Source organism: Ipomoea nil, unplaced genomic scaffold (genome assembly GCF_001879475.1).
Source record: "Ipomoea nil cultivar Tokyo-kokei standard unplaced genomic scaffold, Asagao_1.1 scaffold1576, whole genome shotgun sequence".
NCBI lineage: Eukaryota > Viridiplantae > Streptophyta > Magnoliopsida > Solanales > Convolvulaceae > Ipomoea > Ipomoea nil.
The window spans coordinates 358,700-383,118 of NW_017618004.1; the positions used below are offsets into that span (position 1 = coordinate 358,700).

General features: G+C 34.6%; 2 protein-coding genes across 2 annotated transcripts; both read left to right on the forward strand.

The window, feature by feature from the left end:
* Positions 1 to 8,086: 8,086 nt before the first annotated feature.
* Positions 8,087 to 11,793, forward strand: LOC109190287 (agamous-like MADS-box protein AGL62). The gene is made up of 2 exons (XM_019340762.1): positions 8,087 to 8,413; positions 11,476 to 11,793. The coding sequence occupies exons 1-2, from the start codon at positions 8,087 to 8,089 to the stop codon at positions 11,791 to 11,793; spliced, it is 645 nt and encodes a 214-aa protein (XP_019196307.1).
* Positions 11,794 to 13,639: 1,846 nt separating this feature from the next.
* On the forward strand, positions 13,640 to 13,978 carry LOC109190288 (agamous-like MADS-box protein AGL62). The gene has a single exon (XM_019340763.1). It carries the CDS (start codon positions 13,640 to 13,642, stop codon positions 13,976 to 13,978), a length of 339 nt encoding a protein of 112 aa, XP_019196308.1.
* Positions 13,979 to 24,419: the final 10,441 nt, after the last annotated feature.

Below are 24,419 nucleotides of genomic sequence, written 5' to 3' on the forward strand. Positions count from 1 at the left end.
TAATCGTTACTTCAATCCTGGCCGTGCAAAATTTAAAATTAATGGCCAGAATACAACCTCACGTACTCACTTAACCCTCTGTTCTCACCTGATTGGGAACCTATATATATATATATATATATATATATATATATATATATATATATATATATATATATATATATAAGACGAATCAGGTGAGAACTACATGCCAAGAGGAATAAGAACACATCGCTTTAGATAAGAAACACTTAAAAAAATGTGGTGGCATTTTTATAAATAATTCGAACTATGAAGTGCAAGTAAATTGTGTTAAAAGTGCAAGTAACAGTTCCATAGAGTACACCTAAGTGCAAGTAAAATGTATTAAAAGTGCAACAATATAATGTACACTGAGCAACAATATTAAATGGAGTTAATTTCAATAATGGTCCCCCGGCTATTGCGATTTTCCAAAATTGGTCATCGACTTTTAATTTGGACAAAAAAACACTTGACTTTCTAATTTGTTTCAGCAATGGTCCTTCTGTTATCTCTTCGTCTGTTAGGTGTTAATGTAGGGGCTAAAATGGTCTTTTCCTTGCTTACTTCTTCCTTTCCAGCAGACTTGCACACTGTATATCAGGATTTTGCGGGAGACTCATTAATTACCTCGAAATCAAAGAAGCAAGCAGCTTTATCCAATGTTCTTGATCATTTATGAGTCCAGAAAATATATAGAAAAAAATATATATGTATTTCTCATTTCTCGAGCGGCCAAAGAATAACATGAAAACACATTTCCTAAATCTATGGGAGTGTTAATATACAAAATGATAGTATGAAAAAAAAAGAATCAGATTTTTAAAACCCAGAAAATCCACCCGCTTTTGATATTATCATTGTCCACAATTTCCCCCGTGTGGGCCATAAGGCAAATTCGGCGGTGGGGCTTAATCGTTTTTTTTTTTTTTTTTTTTTTTTGCTGCAAACAATGGTGACCTCAAAACCATAAACATCTTCAAAGCACGAAACTAGGTGTCCCTTCTTCTTCACTCCCAGCTATTTTGTCATCCCTTTCGCAGCTGCTTCCTCTAGTATCAAACTCTCCCCACACGCACCCTTCGGGTTTTGGTCCACGGCCTCCGTCGTCTTAGCCGCCTGCACAGGCGATGGAGGATCCAAATTCATTAACTCCGCCGCCCCCATGGAGGCCGACGGCCCGATGTCGAAGCAAACCTCCGATCCGCCGTTCATGGCCGAGCTGTTGAAGACTGACCTCGCTTTCGCTGAAAACCCCCCGGCGGCCTCAGTATCCGGGAAAAAATGCTCATTTTCTTCTCCAGTAAATTTCTGCAATCCGACGACGAGCTGCTAACTTTGCTTTTCACCGGCTTGCTGCGCGAGGCGGATTTGAAAAGCGCAACCCCCATGTTGAGCATCCCTTGAGGGTCGCCAGAGGGGCGGCGGATCTGGAAAGCCATGAACCTCTCGTTTTTATTCCCAATATACAATGTGCTGGTCTGGTGGAAAGGAAGAAGAAAGCAAGGGAAAAACCATTTTAGCCACTACATTAACACCTAACAGACGGAGAGATGACAGAAGGGCCATTGCTGGAACAAATTAAAAAGTCAAGTGTCTTTTTTGTCAAAATTAAAAGTCAAGGACCAATTTTAGAAAATCACAATAGTCGGGGGACAATTGTTGGAATTAACTCATATTAAATGCATATAATGTTATCATTATGGGGCACCACTGTGAAAAGGTAAATTACTTGCACTATTAAGTTAATATGGTTGCACTTTTAAGTGATTTTACTAGCATATTTGCACCAGTTACTTACACTTTTAGCACATGTTACTTCCACCAAAGTTAGAATTATTCAAAAAAAATGCCACCATATTTTTTTAATTACATCTAATCCGTTAGATCTAGACAGATTGATAGACAATTGTAATTGGTTCTCATTCCTTTCTTTGGCGCCCGATCACACATGAACGCGACTATATATATATATATATATATATATATATATATATATATATATATATATATATATATATATATATATATATATATATAATTTAGTACCCGTGCGGTTGTGCGGTTAAATCTAAGTCATTGATCTTGTCTAAATCAACGTCCAGAATTAACAGTGATTAAGAACGCACGGTGGCAATTTGGTCTTTTTGCATCTAGGTCAAATTTAAGGTGCGTGGTTTTCCTTCTTAAGGTGAGTGTTTTTTGTACTGTGTGGCTTAAGGTGCGTTAGGTGTTGAAAACGTAAGTGCGTCGATCTAAAGCTTTAGGCGCGTGGTTTTCATTTTTAAGGTGCGTCAGGTATTGAAAACTTAAGTGCGTCGATCTAAAGCTTTAGGTGCGCCATTTTAAAAATTTAGGTGTGTGGTTTGTGTTCTTAAGGTGCTTTGTTTGTGTGCTTAAGATGCGCAAATTTAATGCTTAAGGTATGTCTTTTTTTGTTAACCGCACATCCGCACGGGAAGCTATATTTGCACCAGAACTCATCCCTATATATATATATATATATATATATATATATTTGATCATATGAGTACAAGTCCATAGGAGAAAACTAAGAACTAATCACAACCTTACATCTGGAATAAATGAACGCACCAGATCAGATTTAAAAAAAAAAACTAAAAAAAAAAACATGGTGGCAGTTTCGTAATTATCACCAACTTTACTATGCAAACGTAAACACTAAAATCTGCAATTTTTAGAATTTTTCAAGATTGCACATTTAGTATTAACGTTTTATACATTTAGTGTTAACATTTTGCATATTTAGTATTAAAATTTTGCACTTGCAAAAATGCGGAAGTACATTGCAATTAGGGTATCGATTTTAGAGTTTTATAATTGAATTTTTTTTATTTTATTTGGTCCAGTGGTTCACTTTCTACTGCTTAAGGTCTAACATTTACGGTTTAGATTTAAAATCTAGCATTTTCGTTGATTTTATAGAATTTACCAGGTTTGCATATTTAGTTGTTAAAGATTGAATATTTAAGTGTTAAAGTTTGCATAGTGGAGTTGATGATAATTACGAAATTGCCACCGCATCTTCTTTTTTTTTTTTTTTTTTTTTTTTTTTTTTTTTTTTTTTTTTTTAAATCTGATCAGATCTGTCGAATTTTTACAGATGTAAAGGTGAGATTGGTTCTTATTTATCTCCTATGGGAGTGTTCTCACAGGATCCATATATGCTAATTTTCTAGTGAGACAACATTTTCTCATGAGACTGTGAGACACAACATGAATACACACTATATTTTTTATTTTTTTTTTGGTGCAAACACGCACACACTAGATTGTGTGCACTCATATTGTCAAAAAACAGGGATTTATATAGTTTTACTATACAAAAATAATCTCAACCGCAAACTTGTACGAAACTAACATGTTCGAATTTAATTATAGATACAAAATAAATAAAATGAAAAGAGGGTTTTATAAATTAGTATGGTGCGATATTAGTGCTGGTTATGGTGCAGGGTTATGCAGTGCTGACCCGAGGGTTTGTTGCGGTTGTGTGCAGTCCAATCTGGTGCAGTGGTGATCCGTTCGCGGCCTCGCGGGCGAAGTATGGACTTGCAAGGAGGTGCTCTCGTGGCTCAGGAATAAAGGTATTGAGGATGTTACTATTTTATCTGATTGCGATAATTTATGTAATGCCTTGTGTGGGGGGAGAAGGTTAGTCGGTCTTATTTAGGAATTTTGATATATTAGTGTATTCTGGTAGGCCATTCATTTAGTTCGGTGTCTTTCTCTTATGTTAATCGTTCTTTTAATACTGCTACTCATGTTCTAGCACAAAAGGGTGTTGAATTGCCCAATGAGGGATGGTGTACCGCATGAGACTATTGTTAATTTGTTTCTTATAGTGGTTTAATGATGCTATTGTGCTGGATGTTTCAAAAAATAGCATTAAACAATGGCATTAACATTTTAAATAAATTCAGATTTGTAACTTTTCTTAATAACAAATAACTTAATCTGGAATTCAACACAGTTGTTATGACGGTTAATTTTTTAAAAACAAATTGAAATTAATTCGAAATTAATGCCTAAGGATCAGAATTAACACTTCCAGAACGGTACTCCGAAGAGTACTTCTGGGGATCTTACAAGATCGATCGGGCTGGCTGGTTGGGAATGTAACACCCCCATTTTCAACACCCAAAATAGTTTCGAAAAAGGGCATACATTTATTTAGAAAATAGTGCAAAGTTGTGGAAGCAAAATAAAACAATAAAAATAAGAGTGCTACTTCCACACTTAGATAAGTACATATATCCAAACGCAAGGCGAAACCAACTCAAATTAAACCAAATAAGATTTAAGGCTCAAAAACATCCTATATATAATAAAGTTATATGGTCTTGTGAAAATTAAATGGTGATAATCAACATTTAATTTTCACAAGACCATAATAATATTGTTGTTAATTATAATAACAATAACAATAATAATAATAATAATAATAATAATAATAATAATGATAATAATTGCAATAATATATATATATATATATATATATATATATATATATATATATTTATATTTCAATTTCTACTGGCAAATTATTGTGCGAACGATTGTCCACATAATTGTATGGATCATGAATATCAAATACATTGTTAATATATTAAAAATACATTATTTTTATATTGAAAGTACCTTACATACATATATAATGTACCCTTAGTATATTTAAAATATACTTTTTATTGCATGCAACCTCAAAGTTCATAAGTTTGAAATTACTATATGGCATAGCTAGGCGGCCTAATATTTAAGATTGTTGATGTGAATATTAAGGACTACGGAGACAAAGATGCGTTATTCGTGGATTCATCGGATACTATCCAACAACACTCTCCAATTTAATTGACGTGAAGTAGGCTTAGTAACATTAAGATTATATTCTCGAATTTTTAGTTCTCATCTTTTATTGATTACACACTTAATTCGATAGTATTTTGAAGAAAAAATCAATGTTTGAACTAAGATTGTGATTTTGGTCTTTAAAGGTCAATTGTATGTTGCTATACCTAGAGTTAGAAATCTCAAAGGTCTAAAAATTGTGATCCGTGATGACTCTAAATTGTAATTCAATTACTATTGTATTTTACTAAGTTCTTAAAAATTTGTAATATTAAATATTATCTACTAAATTTTTAATATAGTTTAAGATTTGTAGTAATCACCCACCTTAAATATTATTTTAATTGTTAATATATTTATGTTCATAATTTTATCATAGGAATTCACACATAATAATTATTAAATAACAAAAATTTTATATATAAATAAACCTCATATAGAGTATATTTTTATAACATATTTTCCGTGCATCGCACGGGACAAATACTAGTTTTATAAATAATATCCCAACTAATGCAAAAAGCAAATAATACGAATCGAATCTAAACGAACTAATTATCCAATTAACTAACTAATATATAAATGATAACATCACTAGGTGACTCGCTCTCATGCTAATACTTTACTCACACCAAAATAATATTTTTCTCACACAAAAATAATATTTTAAAATTAATATATGCTACATTGGTTCCTTAATAATATATATTATATTTGTTTTATTTTATTTTGTTGACAGTATTTAATGGCGGAATTTTTTTTTTCTAATGTGATCTTTTCAAAATACAATCTTAAATAATGTTGAAAGAAAACTCCAAAATTTTCATTGTCGATTACCATGGAAGCTATTATATTGCGTTAAGTTCATGCATGAGTTATAAGATCGCAGTACGTAATGTTTGAATTGATAGTCTTAATTACAATTAAGTCCATTGGTGTAAAACTTGAAGAAGCTAAGGGAGAAGTTTCAAACCCACTTGAAAATGCTTTCACGTAAAATTAGGAAAAAAGTCTTCTAATGTTCCAATGCATGTAGGACAAAGCGTGAAAGAAAAGCTTTTGATCTTTAGACTTTGCATTATTGAAATTGCAAATTGATTGGACGAACTAGCTAGTGACATAAAATTCTTAATATTCTTTTATCGGATTTTCCATATCATTTTTCAAAAAAACAAGCTACTACAAATTGAGTTCATTGTGAGAAGCTCTCATACATCCCTGGGCTTCTTGATTTGCTCCCACAATTTCATCAATAGCTTCATTCTGATAATGTATCTTCAGTACAAAAATAATGTATCTTCTTCGCCTCAATTATTGCCTCCATGTATGTCAGCCCCATGCTGATGATGATGAACTTCAACTTCAACTTTCAACTTTCAACTTCTTCGTCTTTCTCTCTCGTATTGTAAGTCTAAACAAAATAAGTCAAATTATTGTGTGGACCATGAATATCAAGTACATTTTTAATATATTAAAAGTATATTATTTTTATACTGAAAATACATTATTTTTGTATTGAAGGTACATTATATAAAATAATGTATCCTTAGTATATTAAAAATGTACCTTATGTACATAAATAATGTATCATTAGTATATTAAAAATGTACTTTTTATTTCTCTGGTCCATGTAATAATGATTGACAAAATAATGTAAAAGCTTTTGCATTGTATTCTTTGGGTAGACAGAATTTAATCACAACTCAAATTCTCTCATTTTTGGAGGTGATTGGAAAGCTAGAGCTTTTGAGCAAAAATGATCATACCAAGAACTTTGAGAATTTTTTTTAAAAAAAATATTTTCATTATTTTCGATCACCCCATTGAAAGTTGTTGAAAATATCGACAATTACCAAATATCATAATTGGAATTTTTCTTTATTTGTTAGACGATTGGTATTAAATTATCTTGTTACCATATTTTGTCATGTTTATTATGCCCATACAAAGTGAGGGGATAAAATGGTTTGTAACATATTTTCCACATTAGTATCATCAAACACATACCAAAGAAATTGATTGTTTTACATGAATATGAAATATAATTATTGTACAATTTTGATCTCTATATTAGTATACAATTTTAAAGACAAGAACTAATTTATTTTTTTACTACCTATTCACAATTGAGATATTAAGTATTATTTCCTAATATTTATTATTTATGGTTCACGTATCATTTTTTAATAGGATTTTATCTTTGACATCGCATAAAGTAATAAATAAGTCTTAAACAATATATACAAATTAAGTGTTTAAATTCATAGCAAACGTTAATCATTTTATATTTATAAATTAAATTACTTGTATAATAATCAAATAAGGTTGAATCACATATTAGCGGGAACGGGGAGCGGGTCACACGATTTAAACCTTGTACAATTGTACTTCAATTCATTTTTATTTCCTAATAATAATATGTATTATTATGGTCCATATATAAGTTTTTAATACGATTTTATCTTTGACCATCACATAAAGTAAAAAATAAGTCTTAAACAACATATACAAATCAAGCGTTTAAATTCGCAGTAAACTTTAATCATTTTATATTTATTAATTAAATTACTTGTAATCAAATAAGGTTGAATCACATTTTAGCCGCGGGATCGGGAATGGGGTCACAAGGTTTAAACCTTGTGCAGTTGTACTTCAATTCATTTTTATTTCCTAATATGTATTATTTATGATCCACGTATCAGTTTTTAACATGGTTTTATCTTTGACCATCACATAAAATAGTAAATAAGTCATAAACAATATGTACAAAATTAAGTGTTTAAATTCGTAGCAAACGTTAATCATTTTATATTTATTAATTAAATTACTTGTAATCAAATAAGGTTGAATCACATATTAGCGGGATCGGGGATCGGGTCACAGGTCGGGTTTAAACCGTGTATAGTTGTACTTCAATTCATTTCTATAGGTATTATTTATGGTCCACGTATTAGTTTTTAATTTAATACAATATTATCTTTTACGATAGAATAAAGTAGCTCGCAGTATACAATACAAATAAAGTAAATTACCATAATGGAGTATAGGTTGATTGTCCCAAGTCATTTTATATGTTAAGAAATAAAGTAATAGTAATTTCCTAAGCCAGCTTAATAATCCTATAAATATGCTTGTGTTATAAGCCTAGGAGTAGAACATAATATAAAGTAGCAAATAAAATTAAAATTGTGATATCCTTGAGAATCGAAGGTTAGCTATGGCGAGAACAAGTAGGGGCAGGCAAAGGGTTGAGATGGCAAAGATAGAGAACAAGAGCCATCTTGAAGTCACGTTCTCTAAGCGCCGCGCCGGACTTTTCAAGAAGGCCAGTGAGCTTTCCACCTATTGCGGCGCTGATGTTGGTATTATTGCTTTCTCGCCGTCGGAGAAGGTTTTCTCGTTCGGCCACCCCAGTGTGGAAGCGGTGGTGGAGAGGGTTCTCGGCGAGAACAACCCTGCGCCGCCGGTTAACGAGACCGGCGGCAGGGTGTTGGCGGCGACGGAGCAGTTTATTAAGGATCACCGGAATGCAAGGGTCCAGGAGGTCAACATGGAGATTAGGCGGCTAGAGGCCATATTTGAGTTTGAGAAGAAGAGGGGCGAGGCCATTGATGGAGCTGTGGAGGTGAATCGTGAAGCTCATGGATGGATGAGAGATTCTTACGATGATCTTAGCTTCCAGCAGCTTGTAATTCTGAAAACTGGAATGGAAAATCTGATGAAAGAAATTCACCAGAAAACTCATCATCAGCTTATGGCGGTGCATGGAAATGGCACGCCATTTAACACATATGAAGGTGGCGTTTTCCTCTCTGGGAATATGGTTGCCGGGGACCTAACTTCTGCATTTAACTTTGGCACTAGTGGTGGCGCCGCCGCCAGAGCTCTTCCTTTAACTAGTGGTGTCCCTGGAGCTCATCCCTTCACTAGTGGTGGCGTCGCTGCCGCTAATTCAGTTTTCCCTGGTTCTAGTTCCATGCCAAGCGGCAATAATGCAGTCTCTCCATGGGTTTCAGGCACTAGTGATGCACGTGGTAATCTTGGATGTGACCGCCCATTTTTCTGAACATTATATTATGACAACCTTTTTCAAAAATAGTTTCGCATGGCACAATGCCATAATCCAAAATTCTAAGGATGTCGTCGAACCAATATTTTGTTTTGATATTATTTACTTATTTTATCTAGTATTTTGATATTTTGTTATGTTTCAATCCATTATTACAATGTAAGGTATTCTAAAAATTTTTAATGAAGTTTAATTTATTACCTACAATATAATCCAAACTAGATTGTTTATTTATGTCATAAAGTTTATATTATTGTCGATATATTTGATATTTAATTTTTAATTTAGTAATTATGGATATATACTTTCTTCAAGATACCATATTAAGTAAGAAAGAATTCTCCAGCCAAACTTGTTGGGCAACGCACCAATGGAATTCAGATTTTAGCTGATCCACCTGTTGAAGTTTTTGGTTTTTTGGAGGACGACTTAGTAGGTGTTCCTTCTGAGCATTTTGTATATAATGCAGTCTGACTCCTTTTGTATTTTTGGGGTGTCCCCTTCCAAGTAATAAAAAATAAAAAATAAAAAGTAAGAAAGAATCCAAATACCAAACTTATAACACTAAATAATAAGAATGATGCCTTAGTTTGGATTAGAATTTAGAAAGATTATTTTTTTCTTTTTCCTTAAGATAAGATTAAGATCTTATTTAAAAAATAATAATATGGAGCATTATAAAAAGCGAGCCCGGATGCAAAATCATTTTTTTTTTATTATTTGTAGGCAAAGAAACAAGAAAATCACATTATTTACTCAATTTTAGATCTCAATCTTGGAAGACCTAGATCATCTTAAAAAAGAATTGACCCATACAAATTCGATGTACTCAATTCTAGATGTCAACCTTGGAAAACCTAGATCATCTTCGAAATGAATTGACCCATACAAAGTCGATCAAATTAGGAAGCAATACATTTACAAGAAAATACATCCACAACTACTATGTCATGTTCTTGTAAAATATGCACTAATTTGATTTTCCACTAGCTGCTATCTCCCTCTTAACCACACATCTCCAAGAAAATAAACAAAAGTTTATGAGGGAGAACACCCTTTTGCCAACAATGTGGGCCCTCTTTTTGAATCACACAAGTCAACCCAAATGTGACAAAATCCTTGCTCTCATACAAGCTAGACATTGGCGCCTTTGCTTAAGTGAAGCCCAGACCTCCACACTCTAGCGTATATTATAGATTTATAGGTAATCTTTCCACACTTTAAATCTTGCTTACCATCAAGCAAGAATTAGAATCGGACCTCAAGATAATGAACATAATTCCAAATTAAGCAAACAATAGTAACCAAATTCCAAATGACTCAACCAAGAGAGTTATCCAATCATGGGTTAAAGACTATTATAAATAACCTTACACTTAATCATAACGAAGTAGCTATTGACTATCCATTTTAGAAAAAAGAAAAAAAAAACTCAAAGGAATTAACTCAGATCACACTTGAAATGCCTAAAGCAATTTAAAACAATAAAAAGGCCACTTCTTGAGCACACAACTGATAAGTGCATAACTGTTCATATTTATATCCCATATTTAGTCTTATTTTGCTTATGATATGTTATAATAGTGTTTAAAATGATCCTCATTTTATTTATTTGATCAATTAGGCACAATTAATTATCTGAGTAGAAGTGAATGATTTGGAGCATTTTGGATATATTTAGAGTCAATAGGAGCCAAATATGAAGCTATGGAGTTCGATGCAACCATTCCAAAGGAGGCTAAGAGTGGTGTTTTTAATGATCTTAGTCATTTAGACAAACCAAAATAAAAGAAGAGCAAAAGATAAGGCATTGCAATTTTTGCTCATCTCGATCATTTGTTCGGTATTTGCACCATATCTCAGCCTAGGAATGTCGGAATGAAGTAATTCTTGTTTCATTAGAAAGAAAACTCGAATGGCTATAACTCTTATGAAGATCTCAAAGCAAAATTCTGAAGTCAAAAAGGGTCCAAATCAACCTACAAACTGAATTTGCTTTGTAAAGAGATCCTCGATCGATCGACGGGTCGAGGCTTGGCAGAAAGGTCCGATTTTCATTCTATAAATGCTCGATACGTCGAGCCCCCAGATTTGCAATTTCCAACTACGAACCTTGCTTCCTATTTAAACATAAATTAAGCTTTATTTACACGATTCTGACCCATGGTTGAGTTCTAGCCATTTTTAGTCATTATTCCTTTTATATTTTAGATTTAGATTAAGGTTAGCTTTAGGTTCCTTACCACTTTTGAAGCTTGAATTTCAAGATTGTTCCCTCATTTTCAATAAATAAGTTCTCCTTTTTGTTATCTTTTTTTTTTTTTTTTTTTTTTTTGCAAGATTCTTATAAAGTTGGTAGTATACAAAACAAATAAAGTAAATTATTAAGGATGGACCAAAACCATAATGGAGTATAGGTTGATTGTCCAAGTCATTTTATGTATTAATAAATAAAGTAAATAGTAATTCTCAAAGCCAGCTTAATAATCCTATAAATATGCTTATGTTATAAGCTTAGGAATGCAAGGGTCTGGGAGCTCAACATGGAGCTGACGCGGCTGGAAGCCATATTTGAGCTTGAGAAGAAGAGGGGCAAGGCCATTGATGGAGTTGTGGAGGCGAATCGTGAAGCTCATGGATGGCTGAGAGATTCTTACGATGATCTTAGCTTCCAGCAGCTTGTAACTCTGAAATCTGGGTTGGAAAATCTAATGAAAGAAATTCACCAGAAAGCTCATCATCAGCTTATGGCGGTGTACGGAAATGGCACGCCATTTAACACATATGCAAGTGGCTTCTTACGTAATCGCACATTCCCTTGTCTTATTACTATTGTTGGGCTTTGGATGTTTTAATCAATTTATCTTATTACCGTTGTCTTACTTACCTATCTTAGTTTTAAACCAAGCACATGAATCTAACATTCCCAGCAATCTAACATTCCCCAAGGTAATCTAACATTTCGTGAACCAAACGCCCCCTTAATGCGGAGGTTATCTGACATTCCCTAGAAAAGTTACATAACCTGAACCAAACATGGGAATCTTATATTACCAAGCAAATATAACATTGGTTATGTTATATAACATGAACCAAACGCCCCATAAAGGCTTTTGCATTGTACATTGTTTGAGTAGACAAAATTTCAATGAGTTGTGTTAGAATTTCATCACAACTCAAATTCTCACATTTTTGGAGGTGATTGGAAAGCTAGAGCTTTTGAGCAAAAATGATCATACCAGTAACTTTGGGAATTTAAAAAAAAAAATATTTTCATTATTTTCGATCACACCATTGAAAGTAGCTGATAATATTGACAATCACCAAATATCATAATTTGAGTTTTCTCTTCATTTGTTAGACAGTTGGTATTAAATTATCTTGCTACCATATTTTATCATGTTTATTATGCCGATACGAAGTGAGGAGATAAAATGGTTCGTAACATATTTTCCACATTAGTATCACCTAACACATACCAAAGAAATTGATTGTTTTACGTGACTATGAATATAATTATTGTTCAATTTTGATCTATTTATTACTATATAATTTTAAAGACAAGAACTAATTTATTTATTTACTACCTATTCGATTCCAATCGAGATATTAAGTATTATTTCCTAATATGTATTATTTATGGTCCACATATAAGTTTTTAATAGGTTTTATCTTTGACCATCGCATAAAGTAGTAAATAAGTGTTAGACAACATATACAAATTAAGTGTTTAAATTTGTTGCAAACGTTAATCATTTTATATTTATTAATTAAATTACTAGTAATCAAATAAGGTTGAATCACATATTAGCGGGATCGGGGATCACAAGGTTTAAACCTTGTACAATTGTACTTCAATTCATTTTTAGTTCCTAATATGAATTATTTATGGTCCACGTATCAGTTTTTAATACAATTTTATCTTTGACCATCACATAAAGTAGTAAATAAGTCTTAAACAACATGTACAATTAAGTGTTTAAATTTGTAACAAACGCTAATCATTTTATATTTATTAATTAAATTACTTGTAATCAAATAAGGTTGAATCACATATTAGCAGGATCAGGGATCGAGGATCAGGTCACATGATTTAAAACTTGTATAGTTGTACTTCAATTCATTTCTATTTCCTAATATGTATTATTTATGGTTCACGTATTAGTTTTTAATACAATTTTATCTTTGACCGTACCATCACATAAAGTAACTAGTAAATAAGTCTTAAACAACATGTACAAATTAATTGTTTAAATTCGTAGCAAACGTTAATCATTTTATATATTAATTAAATTACTTGTAATCAAATAAAGTTAAATCACATATTAGCGGGATCGGGGATTGGGGATCGGGTCACAGGATTTAAAACTTAGCTTGTATAGTTGTACTTCAATTCATTTCTATTTCCTAATATGTATTATTTATGGTTCACGTATTAATTTTTAATTTAATACGATTTTATCTTTGACCATAGCATAAAGGAGTATACAATACAAATAAAGTAAATTACCATAATGGAGTATAGGTTGATTGTTCTAAGCCATTTTATATGTTAAAGAAATAAAGTAATAATAATTTTCTAAGCCAGCTTAATAATAATCCTATATATAAATATGCTTGTGTTATAAGCCTAGGAGAACATAATATAAAGTAGCAAATAAAATTAAAGTTGTGATATCCCTTGAGAATCGAAGGTTAGCTATGGCGAGAACAAGTAGGGGCAGACAAAGGGTTGAGATGGCAAAGATAGAGAACAAGAGCCATCTTGAAGTCACGTTCTCGAAGCGCCGCGCCGGACTTTTCAAGAAGGCCAGTGAGCTTTCCACCCTCTGCGGCCCTGATGTTGGTATTATTGCTTTCTCGCCGTCGGAGAAGAAGGTTTTCTCGTTCGGCCACCCCAGTGTGGAGAGGTGTCTCGGCGAGAACAATCCTTCGCCGGTTAACGAGACCGGCGGCATGGCGTTAGTGACGGAGCAGTTTATTGAGGCTCACCGGAATGCAAGGGTCCAGGAACTCAACGTAGAGATTAGCAGCTTGTAACTCTGAAAATTGGGATGGAAAATCTTATGAAAGAAATTCACCAGAAAACTCATCATCAGCTTATGGTGGTGCACGGAAATAGCACGCCACTTAACACATACTCGCCGGAGCTCATTCCTTCACTAGTGGTGGCGTCGCCGGAGCTCTTCCTGTCACTAATGGTGTCCCTGGAGCTCATCCATTCATTAGTGGTGACACCGGCACAACCACTTCAGCTTTCCCTGGTTCTAGTTCCATCACTTCCATGGCCGGTGGCAATAACGCAGTCTCTCCATGGGTTGCAGGCACCAGTGATGCACGTGGTAATCTTGGAGCTGGCCGCCCATTTTTCTAAACATTTAATTATGCCAATCTTTTTCAAAATTAATTTTTGCATGCCACAATGTCATAATATAATTCAAAATACTAAGAATGTTATATTATCTAGTAGTATTTTGATATTTTGTCCTGCTTCCATTCATTATTACAATGTAAGGTATTCTAAAAAATTTCATTGAAATTCAATTTATTACCTACGATACAATCTAAATTAAATTGTTTATTTATGTTCAAAAGTTTATATTATTGTCCATATGTTTGATATTTAATTTTTAATTAAGTAATTATGGACGGATATATACTTTCTGTTGGGTAAAATAGGTGCGATGAATACCTGGAATGGATATTTGCGACGTGTTGTTGCTTCGGGACAGAAAACCAGCAGCGTTCTGTGTCGTGTTTGGCAACACTATCTTAAAGATATTTAATAACGACAGGGTATCGTTATATCTCCGACAGATAACACAGACGGAAGAAATAGCTTAAATGAACGCAGGGTGGTGTGTTGTGAAATATGGCTATATTGCCGTGTGTATGTAATGAAGGGGTTATTGCTATTTATAGCAACTTTCCTTTTCTTACAACCAATGCCCAAAATTAGGCAATGCATGGCCCTCATTAATAAAACCAATCCTGACCACAACATATATTACGCAAGTGGTGCTGGCCACTTGTGCTGTTCGAATATATGTTGTGTTGATCCATAAAAATAGGAAAAGAAGACCAAGCAATAAAACTGAGCCATATCCCACACCTCGCACGTGTGCCGAGCGGCGTGCGGGGTTTTTCCCTTGTTCACTCTCCATAACACTTCAAGCCTTCTTTAGGGAGTTCAAATATATAAAGGAAGGAAAGCAAAGCTAGCAAAGCAATGTGGGACATTCAATTTAAGTAAAAGACTATTAAATGAGTTCCCACTTGGAGCCTTGTCTTGCCTTTGAATGTTTCCCAACAATCCCCCACACATTCGAAGGTGTAAGGCTTGACGGAGAACAGCTGAGCTTAACAAATAAGAGCTAACTTTCATGTCAGTGTGTTAAACTTGAACTGACAAGTAGTGGCACCAAGTAATCCACTATCCGAGAGTGAACAGAATCTTGAACTCTTCGGCTAATTGAATTTTGAACTTATGTGCACCTCGTTAGCTCCACTTGTTGTACACTTCGTATAGTTATTGGATAACCAAGTATAAGCCCTGTTTTGTCTGTCTCAGCACAGACATTCCACTCCACCGAGTGTACTCTACCGTTGACTGCCAACGGCGTGCGGACTGATTTACAGTCTGCTTATAAATGCGAGTCTTTCCATGATTTCGTTTGACCACCGAGGTGGTGTCCATCATGAATTTCTCACCTCATTGGCTTTTAAGCCCATTTCCCTTGATGTATCAAGGATAGCCTTTCGATTTAGGCCTTTCGTGAAAGGATCAGCTATATTCCTTTCAGATCTCACAAACTCCATTGTGATTACCCCATTCAATATTAACTGCCGTACAGACTCATGTCTGACTCTAATGTGTCTTCTCTTTCCATTGTAGACACTATTTTGTGCCACACAAATAGCAGTTTGAGAATCACAATGAATGGGTACGGCGGGAACAGGACTCCCCCACAGCGGCACGTCTGCCAACAGATTTCTTAGCCATTCGGCCTCTTGGCTAGCCAGATCTAAAGCTATGAACTCTACTTCCATAGTTGATCTGGCTATGCACGATTGTTTGGTTGATTTCCAAGACACTGCAGCTCCACATAGTGTGAACACATATCCACTTGTAGAGCTGACATCATCACTGTCGTTTACCCAGTTCGCATCACAGAACCCTTCTAGCACAGCTGGGTATCCTTTGAAGTTGAGACCCCAGTCTAACGTGCCTCTAAGATACCGGAGTATCCTTTTTAGTGCGTCCTAGTGTGGACCACTTGGGTTATGAGTGAAACGACTAAGTTTATTCACGGCAAATGCAATGCCGGGTCGGGTATAGTTCATCAAGAACATTAGACTCCCAATTACTTTTGCATATTTCTCTTGAAACACACCTGACTCCATGTTCTTTATTAGTTTGACACTAGGATCGTAAGGAGTCTTGGCCGGAACAACATCAAAATTGTCAAACTTCCTCAGAAGTTTTTCTGTGTAGTGACCTTGGGATAGAAGGTAACCTGTATTGGTTTTTGTGACTTTTATCCCGAGTATCACATCGGCTTCTCCTAGATCCTTCATTTCAAACTTTTGACATAGAGTTCGTTTGGTTTCATTTATAGCCTCAATACTTGAGCTAAAAATTAACATGTCATCCACATAGAGACATATTATTACAATGCTGGATTGGACCTCTTTTGAGTACAAACAGGCATCTGACCGATTAGTCGTGTAGCCTAGGTCCATTAAGGTCTTGTGAAATTTTTCATTCCACTGCTTGGGGGCCTGTTTTAGGCCATAAAGAGATCTTTTTAATTTACATACCTTTCCTTCTTGCCCTGGATCAACACAACCAGGTGGTTGTTCCATGTAGATCTCTTCTTCTAATTCACCATTGAGGAATGCAGTTTTTACATCCATTTGGTGAACTATCCAGTTGTGTAAAGAAGCCAATGCAAATAGAACTCGAATGGTTCCCACTTTTGTCACTGGTGAGTATGTGTAAAAATAATCCTCACCGAATCTTTGTGTAAAGCCTTTGGCTACTAGCCTGGCTTTGAATCTTTCAATAGACCCATCTGGTCTAAGTTTTCTTTTGAAGATCCATTTGCAGCCAATTGGCTTGCACCCTTTGGGTAGTTCTACCAACTCCCAGGTGTGGTTGGACTGAATAGAGTCCAATTCACTTTTGATTGCTTCTTTCCACAAAATGGAGTCGACTGACTGCATTGCTTCTTTAAATGTTTTTGGTTCTTCTTCCAATACTAATTGGCACACAAACTGATCACACAGTTCGTTTAAATCTTTCAGTTCTGTGACATATGTTATGAAGTCAGAACCAAAATTCTTTTCTATCCTGGGTCTTTTGCTTCTTCTGGGCTCATCCAAATCGTTAGTAATGCGAGGAAAATTGGCATTATCATTTTGACACAGAGTATCAACTGGTGAGACATAAGCATTTTTTAAAGGAAAGATATGTTCAAAGAATATTGCATTTCTTGATTCACACATAGAACGGTTTTCTAGACACATAAACCTATATGCTGCACTATTCTCGGCATATCCAACAAAAATAGCATCAAAGGTTTTGGGTCCTATGTTGGACCTTTTCAGGGATGGTAGACCCACCTTAGCCAAGCATCCCCACACCTTAAAGTGTTTCAGGTTCGGGGCGTGCCCTTTCCACATCTCATAAGGGGTTTTCTCGAACCCTTTATGTGGGACTCTATTTAAAATGTGGTTCGCCGTTCGAACAGCTTCCCCCCACATAGAGTCTGGTGCCCCAGAACTGATCAACATTGCGTTAATCATGTCTTTAAGGGTTCTATTTTTCCTTTCAGCGATGCCATTTTGTTGGGGAGAGTAAGGTGCGGTTACTTCATGGATTATACCCGAAGTTTCACATAAGGTTTTTAGCGATAAAGATTCATACTCTCCACCTCTGTCAGAACGAAGCCTCTTTATTTTCAAGTTTAACTGATTTTCTACCTCAGTTTTAAAAATCACAAATTTGTGTTCAGCTTCATCTTTTGTTCTCAAGAGGTATAGTTTTGTAAAACGAGAATAGTCATCTATAAAAGTTATATAATACCGTTTTCCACCTTTACTTTCAGTGGTTTTAAAATCCGCTAGATCAGAGTGAATCAATTCAAGTATAGATGAAGTTCTATGAGTTACCGCAGAAAATGGCTTCCTAGCAAATTTTGCTTCAGCACAAGTTTCACATTGGGAGCATGCATCATTAGACAAGTTTGGCAACATATTCAGGCTTTTTAATCTATTTAAGCACTTTGAGCCAACATGTCCTAATCTACCATGCCACAAATTAACTGAAACAGTAATATAAGCCGAAGGGGAAGCATTATTCTTATTGATAGATTCTGGTCCAATTACAGATATGTCTAACACAAATAATCCCCCCGTAGATACCCTTTTCCGAGAAAAGTCCCACAGCGAGTCATAACCAATCGGTCTGACTCAAGGACAATTTTGATCCCGGCCTTATTAAGTAGGCCCCCGGAAATTAAGTTTCTACGCAGAGAGGGAACATACAACACATTGTTCAGTAATAACTTCTTGCCAGAATTAAGCAATAACTCTACTTTTCCTCTACCACTTACCTCAGAAATGCTGGAGTTGCCCATGAAGACTTGTTCTCCTCCAGTGACGGGCTCGAACACCTTGAAAAAGGACTTGTTGTTGCAGAAGTGACGAGATGCCCCCGTGTCCACGACCCACTCGTCTGGGTCTCCGACCATGTTAATCTCAGTAATCACTGCTGCTACGGCCTCGTCATCCTCCGTGGTTTCTACCACATTTGCTTGATTTTTGGATCCGTCCTTCTCTGAATTTTTATTTGTGGACCCTTTGCGATGATAGCACTGTGCAGCTCGGTGTCCACGTTTCCCACAAACATAGCACTCGTCGCCCTTTCCCTTTTTATGAATTTTTCCACTTTTGATGCGATTGTTGTTATTTTTCGCATTCCTTTTTTGATTTTTATTTTGATCACCTTTTTTATGCCTATCATCTTTTCCTGTAGTCTCAACAATATTAGCCTTTGAATTGAAAGAAAAAGATTCAGATTTTTGTACCGTGCGATTTTCCTCTTCAATGTTGATGCTACTGATAAGTTCTTGAAGGGTGTAGTTGCGTCGCTCGTGTTTCATTTTACTTTTGAAGTCTACCCACGACCCGGGCAACTTATCAACAAGTGCTTCGACCAGGAATGCATCGTTGACTTGAGCACCTTCAGTTCGCATATCAGAAACCATATTTTCGAAGTCATGTACCTGTTCCACCACGGTTTTGGATTCGGTCATCTGAAAATGCAGCCATCGTCCCACGACGTACTTCCTCCTACCGGTGTCATCGGAACCATATTTTTCTTGCAATTGTTCCCAGATAGCTTTTGCAGATTTTTCCCCAGAAAACATGTCAAAAATAGAATTTGTTACCCGTTGAAGAATGGAGGCCCGCGCAGTTTTGTTGTCTTTCACATACTTAGGACAAACCTGCGGTGTAGTCCGGGTAGGTCTCGGCGCAGGAGCTTGATCATCAGCCTTGTCAGATTTGTCAGCTGCCACGGGAGTGGCAGTAGCAGCGGTCGCGGTCGCGGTTGCTGTCGCGGTAGTAGCCGCTAGAATGAACGTGGCTGGATCCTCATATATCACATAGTCAACATCATTCTCTTCCAGCAACATAACGATCCTAGCAGCCCATCGTTTGTAGTTCATACCTCCGGTTAGAATTTCGATGGGTGTGACATCAGAAGCTGGTTTCATTGCAGTAGACATCGCCTCCCTGATTTAAATATCTTTAACTGTTGGGTAAAATAGGTGCGATGAATACCTGGAATGGATATTTGCGACGTGTTGTTGCTTCGGGACAGAAAACCGGCAGCGTTCTGTATCGTGTTTGGCAACACTATCTTAAAGATATTTAACGACAGGGTATCGTTATATCTCCGACAGATAACACAGACGGAAGAAATAGCTTAAATGAACGCAGGGTGGTGTGTTGTGAAATATGGCTATATTGCCGTGTGTATGTAATGAAGGGGTTATTGCTATTTATAGCAACTTTCCTTTTCTTACAACCAATGCCCAAAATTAGGCAATGCATGGCCCTCATTAATAAAACCAATCCTGACCACAACATATATTACGCAAGTGGTGCTGGCCACTTGTGCTGTTCGAATATATGTTGTGTTGATCCATAAAAATAGGAAAAGAAGACCAAGCAATAAAACTAAGCCATATCCCACACCTCGCACGTGTGCCGAGCAGCGTGCGGGGTTTTTCCCTTGTTCACTCTCCATAACACTTCAAGCCTTCTTTAGGGAGTTCAAATATATAAAGGAAGGAAAGCAAAGCTAGCAAAGCAATGTGGGACATTCAATTTAAGTAAAAGACTATTAAATGAGTTCCCACTTGGAGCCTTGTCTTGCCTTTGAATGTTTCCCAACACTTTCTTCAAGATACCATATTGAGTAAGAAAGAATTGAAGTATCAAATTTATAACACCAAATAATAAGAATGATGCCTTAGTTTGGACTAGAATTTAGAATGATTTTTTTTTTTGTTTTTTGTTTTTTTTTTTTTTTGTTTACAGAAGGTTAAGATCTTATTTTAAAAAATAATATGGAGCATTATCGAAAGCGAGTCTTGGCCATTTTCTATTAGCTCTTGCCATGAGCTCTATTTATTGGGCTCAATCATGGCTCCGAACCGTGTAAATAGAGCTCAATTTGTGTGTAAATAGGAAGCAAGGTTCGCTGCTGGAAATTGCAGATTTAGGGGCTCGACACGTCGAGAGTGATTCTTCACGTGTCGAGCATTTACATAATAAAAACTGGACCTTTCTGTCAAGCCTTGACTCGTAGTTGAGGATCTTTTTGCAACAAAACTTCGATTTGTAGGTTGATTTTGACCATTTTGACTTCTGCTTTGAGATCTTCATAAGAATTGTAGCTCTTCGAGTCTCTTCTTTTCATTGGCAAAAGAATAACTTTATTTCAACATTTCTAGGCTGAGATATGGTGCAAATACCGAACAGTGGTTGAGATGAGCGAAAATTGCAATGCCTTAATCTTTTGCTCTTCTTTTGTTTTGGTTTGCTTAAATGACTAAGACCATTAAAAACACGAATCCCTTGAAAGTGTTGCATCCAACTCCATATCTTCATATTTTGCTCCATTTACTCTAAATGTATCCAAAATGCTCCAAAAGTCCGGGCCTCCTAAAAAATCCTTCCGACAAGAATGTTGCTTTAACATTGTAAGGCGGACCAACTACTGATCATCATTCACTTCTACTCAAAGATTATAAATTGTGCCTATTTAATCAAATGAATAAAACAGGATCATTTTGAACACCATTATAACACTTTATAAACAAAATAAGGCTAAGTATATGGTATATATAAAGTATAAATATGAACAATTATGAACTTATAAATTATGAGCTTGAGAAGTGACATTTTTCTTGTGTTAAATTGCTTTAGGCATTTCAAGTGTTTATGTGCTCGAGAAGTGACATTTTTCTTGTGTTAAATTGCTTTAGGCATTTCAAGTGTACGTGATACGGATTGATTCCTTTGAGTTAATTTGTTTGTGTTTTTTTTTTTTTTTTTTTTCTAAAAGGGATAGTCAATCGCTAATTTTCCATGATTAAATGTGAGGTCATTTATAACACTCTTTAACCCATGATTGGATAAATCGGTTGAGTCCCATATTTGGAATTAGCTTATGCTAATATTGTTTGTTTGGAATTATGTTCATTATCATGAAGTCGGATTCTAGTTCTTACTTCAGTTTGTAGGTTGTTTTTTACCTTTACTCTTTTGACTTCAGAATTATGCTTTAATGGCGCTAGAATCACTTGATTCGTACATTTTTAGGCTGAGATATGATTTAAATACCAAATAGTTATAATGTCTTGTTATTTTGCTCTTCTTTTGTTTTGGTTTGCCTAAATAACTGAGACCATTGAAAACACCACTCTTAGGCTCTCTTAAAAGTGTTACATAACTCCATATCTTCATGACTCTAAATGTATCTAAAATGCTCCAAAACCATTCACTTCTACTCAAATGAGGATGAAATGTGATAAATAGAGAGAAAAGGTATGGTATTACATTTTCATTTTTTATTTATCACATGCAGGGACGGAGGGAGATGGTCAGTACAGGGGGCCTTCCCCCGCCCCCCCCCCCCCCCCCCCCCCCCCCCCCCCAAAAAAAAGGCCCCTCCCAAAAAATAAAATTATTAATATTAATAAGGGCGGATTTAGAGAAACATGATGACTAGGGGCTTTGGGCCTTTGACCCCCACCCCACCCGCAAATTATGCCGTGGAATCGTGTTCACCGAGAATGGTGAACACAAGTCAAAACGACGTCGTTTTTAGGCAAAAAAAAAAAAAAAAAAAAAAAAATCGCGGATGTGGAGTTAACGGCGCGTTACTGATCAAATTATGAATTTTCTGTTATGAGATTATGAATTTTATGAAAATTCATAATCTCATAACAGAAAATTCATAATCGCATAACAGAAAATTCATAATCTCACAACTGAAAATTCATAATCTCACAACAGAAAATTCATAATCTTATAACAGAAAATTCATAATCTCATGGTTCCAAAGTGAATGTGTAGGCACGATTCCAAAGTGAATGTGCAGGCATGGATTCATAATTTATGAATGTCCGTGATTTCGGACGGGAATATGTAGGCATGGTTCCAAAGTGAATGTGCATGCATGAATTCATAATTTATGAATGTCCGAAACTCCGAAATTATGAATGTAATGAAAATTCATAATCTCATAACAGAAAATTCAGCATAACAGAAAATTCATAATCTCATAACTGAAAATTCATAATCTCATGGTTCCAAAGTGAATGTGTAGGCATGGTTCCAAAGTGAATGTGTAGGCAGTCACGTAATTAATTAAAAGAAAAAAAAAAAAAAAAAAAAAAAAAAAAAAAAAAAAAAAAAGATAACGGTGCACTAACACCGTTGAAACCGTGTGAACACGGTTCCATGGCATAACGTCTGCACCCCACCTCACCCTTCCTCCAAAAGGTTATTAATAATATATTAAATTTTTAGTTTCCTTACCAAAATCACAAATTATGCTGTGGAACCGTGTCCACCTTGTAAGGTGGGCACGGTTTCAAAACTGTTTATAATTATGAATATATATTTCTATAATTATGAACATAAATTTCTATAATTATGAACATAAAGTCATGAATATAGAGTTTTATAATTATGAACATAGAGTTCTACAATTGTGAATATAGAATTCACTAATTGTGAATATGAAATTTAAAAATTATGATCATAGAGTTTTATAATTATGAACATAGAGTTCTGTAATTGTGAATATAGAGTTCAATAATTGTGAATATGAAGTTCAAAAAATATGAACATAGAATTTAGTAATTATGAATATAGAATCGTGTCCACCTTGTAAGGTGGACATTGTCCCACGGCATAACAATCCTACCAAAATATCTGCACTCTCTAAACAAAAATTTCCAGACTAAAATTTCAAAATCTCATTTGATTTGCAACTGGCCACTAATATTTATTTAATTCGTCTTGGTTTTTGTCTTTTATCTCTCAAATTTTGAGATATTCAGTTAATCGATAAAATGAATATCAGTTAATTATGAAAAAATTTTAGTAACAAAATAATTGACAAAATTTTTTATTTGATGTAAGTGAAAATCTATATTTAAATAAATGTTGTTGTTACTGTTATTATTATATTTTGTATTTTTGTATTATGTGAAAAATTTCTTAAGTAATAATCGACACATATGTCGACCAAACTCATATAATTATGTATTTCATACTCTATATATAGTATAATTAGAAATTATTATCAATAATCACAATAATGTATGATATATATAATACTATGGTACGATTAATTATAATGTCAACTAACATTGTAAATTTTCTATACTACATCGACCTCCAACTTAAATTTTCTGGCTCCGTCCCTGATCACATGTGTACAGGGCAGCCATATACAATATATATACCTATATCTTCTTCTTTTTTTTTTTTAGCATAGAAAGGTAGGTCTTATCAAGAAATCAATACTCACTTTAGTATTTTACACAAATTTATTCAACTTTTTTTTGAGAAATTTATTCAACTTTTAAGTTCAACTAACACAAAATTGTCTCCCTTTGTTGTATTCTCTGAAAAAAAAAAAAAAAAAAAAAAAAAAAAAAAAAAAAAAAAAAAACACATGATGATTAACCACACTGGAAATTGAAAAGAACAAAAATCAACCACATCAAAATATTTTGATGCTATCAAGAAACCTAGCTATATGCCTATATATGTCCTGCTATCCGCAACTTTATTTTGTAGAGTATAATTGTTCTCTCTAGTTTACTCTTTACCAAATGCAATTAAAGACCCACAAAAAAAAAAAATGAAGAAATTTTAAATTTTTAATATA

What these genes read in the sequence shown, in the direction of transcription:
- LOC109190288 (XM_019340763.1), top strand. Translation starts at nt 13,640, where the DNA reads ATGGCGAGAACAAGTAGGGGCAGACAAAGGGTTGAGATGGCAAAGATA.
- LOC109190287 (XM_019340762.1), top strand. Translation starts at nt 8,087, where the DNA reads ATGGCGAGAACAAGTAGGGGCAGGCAAAGGGTTGAGATGGCAAAGATA. An exon ending in GGAATGCAAGGGTCCAGGAG is followed by an intron (nt 8,414 to 11,475) that starts GTCAACATGGAG and finishes AGGGTCTGGGAG; the next exon opens with CTCAACATGGAGCTGACGCG.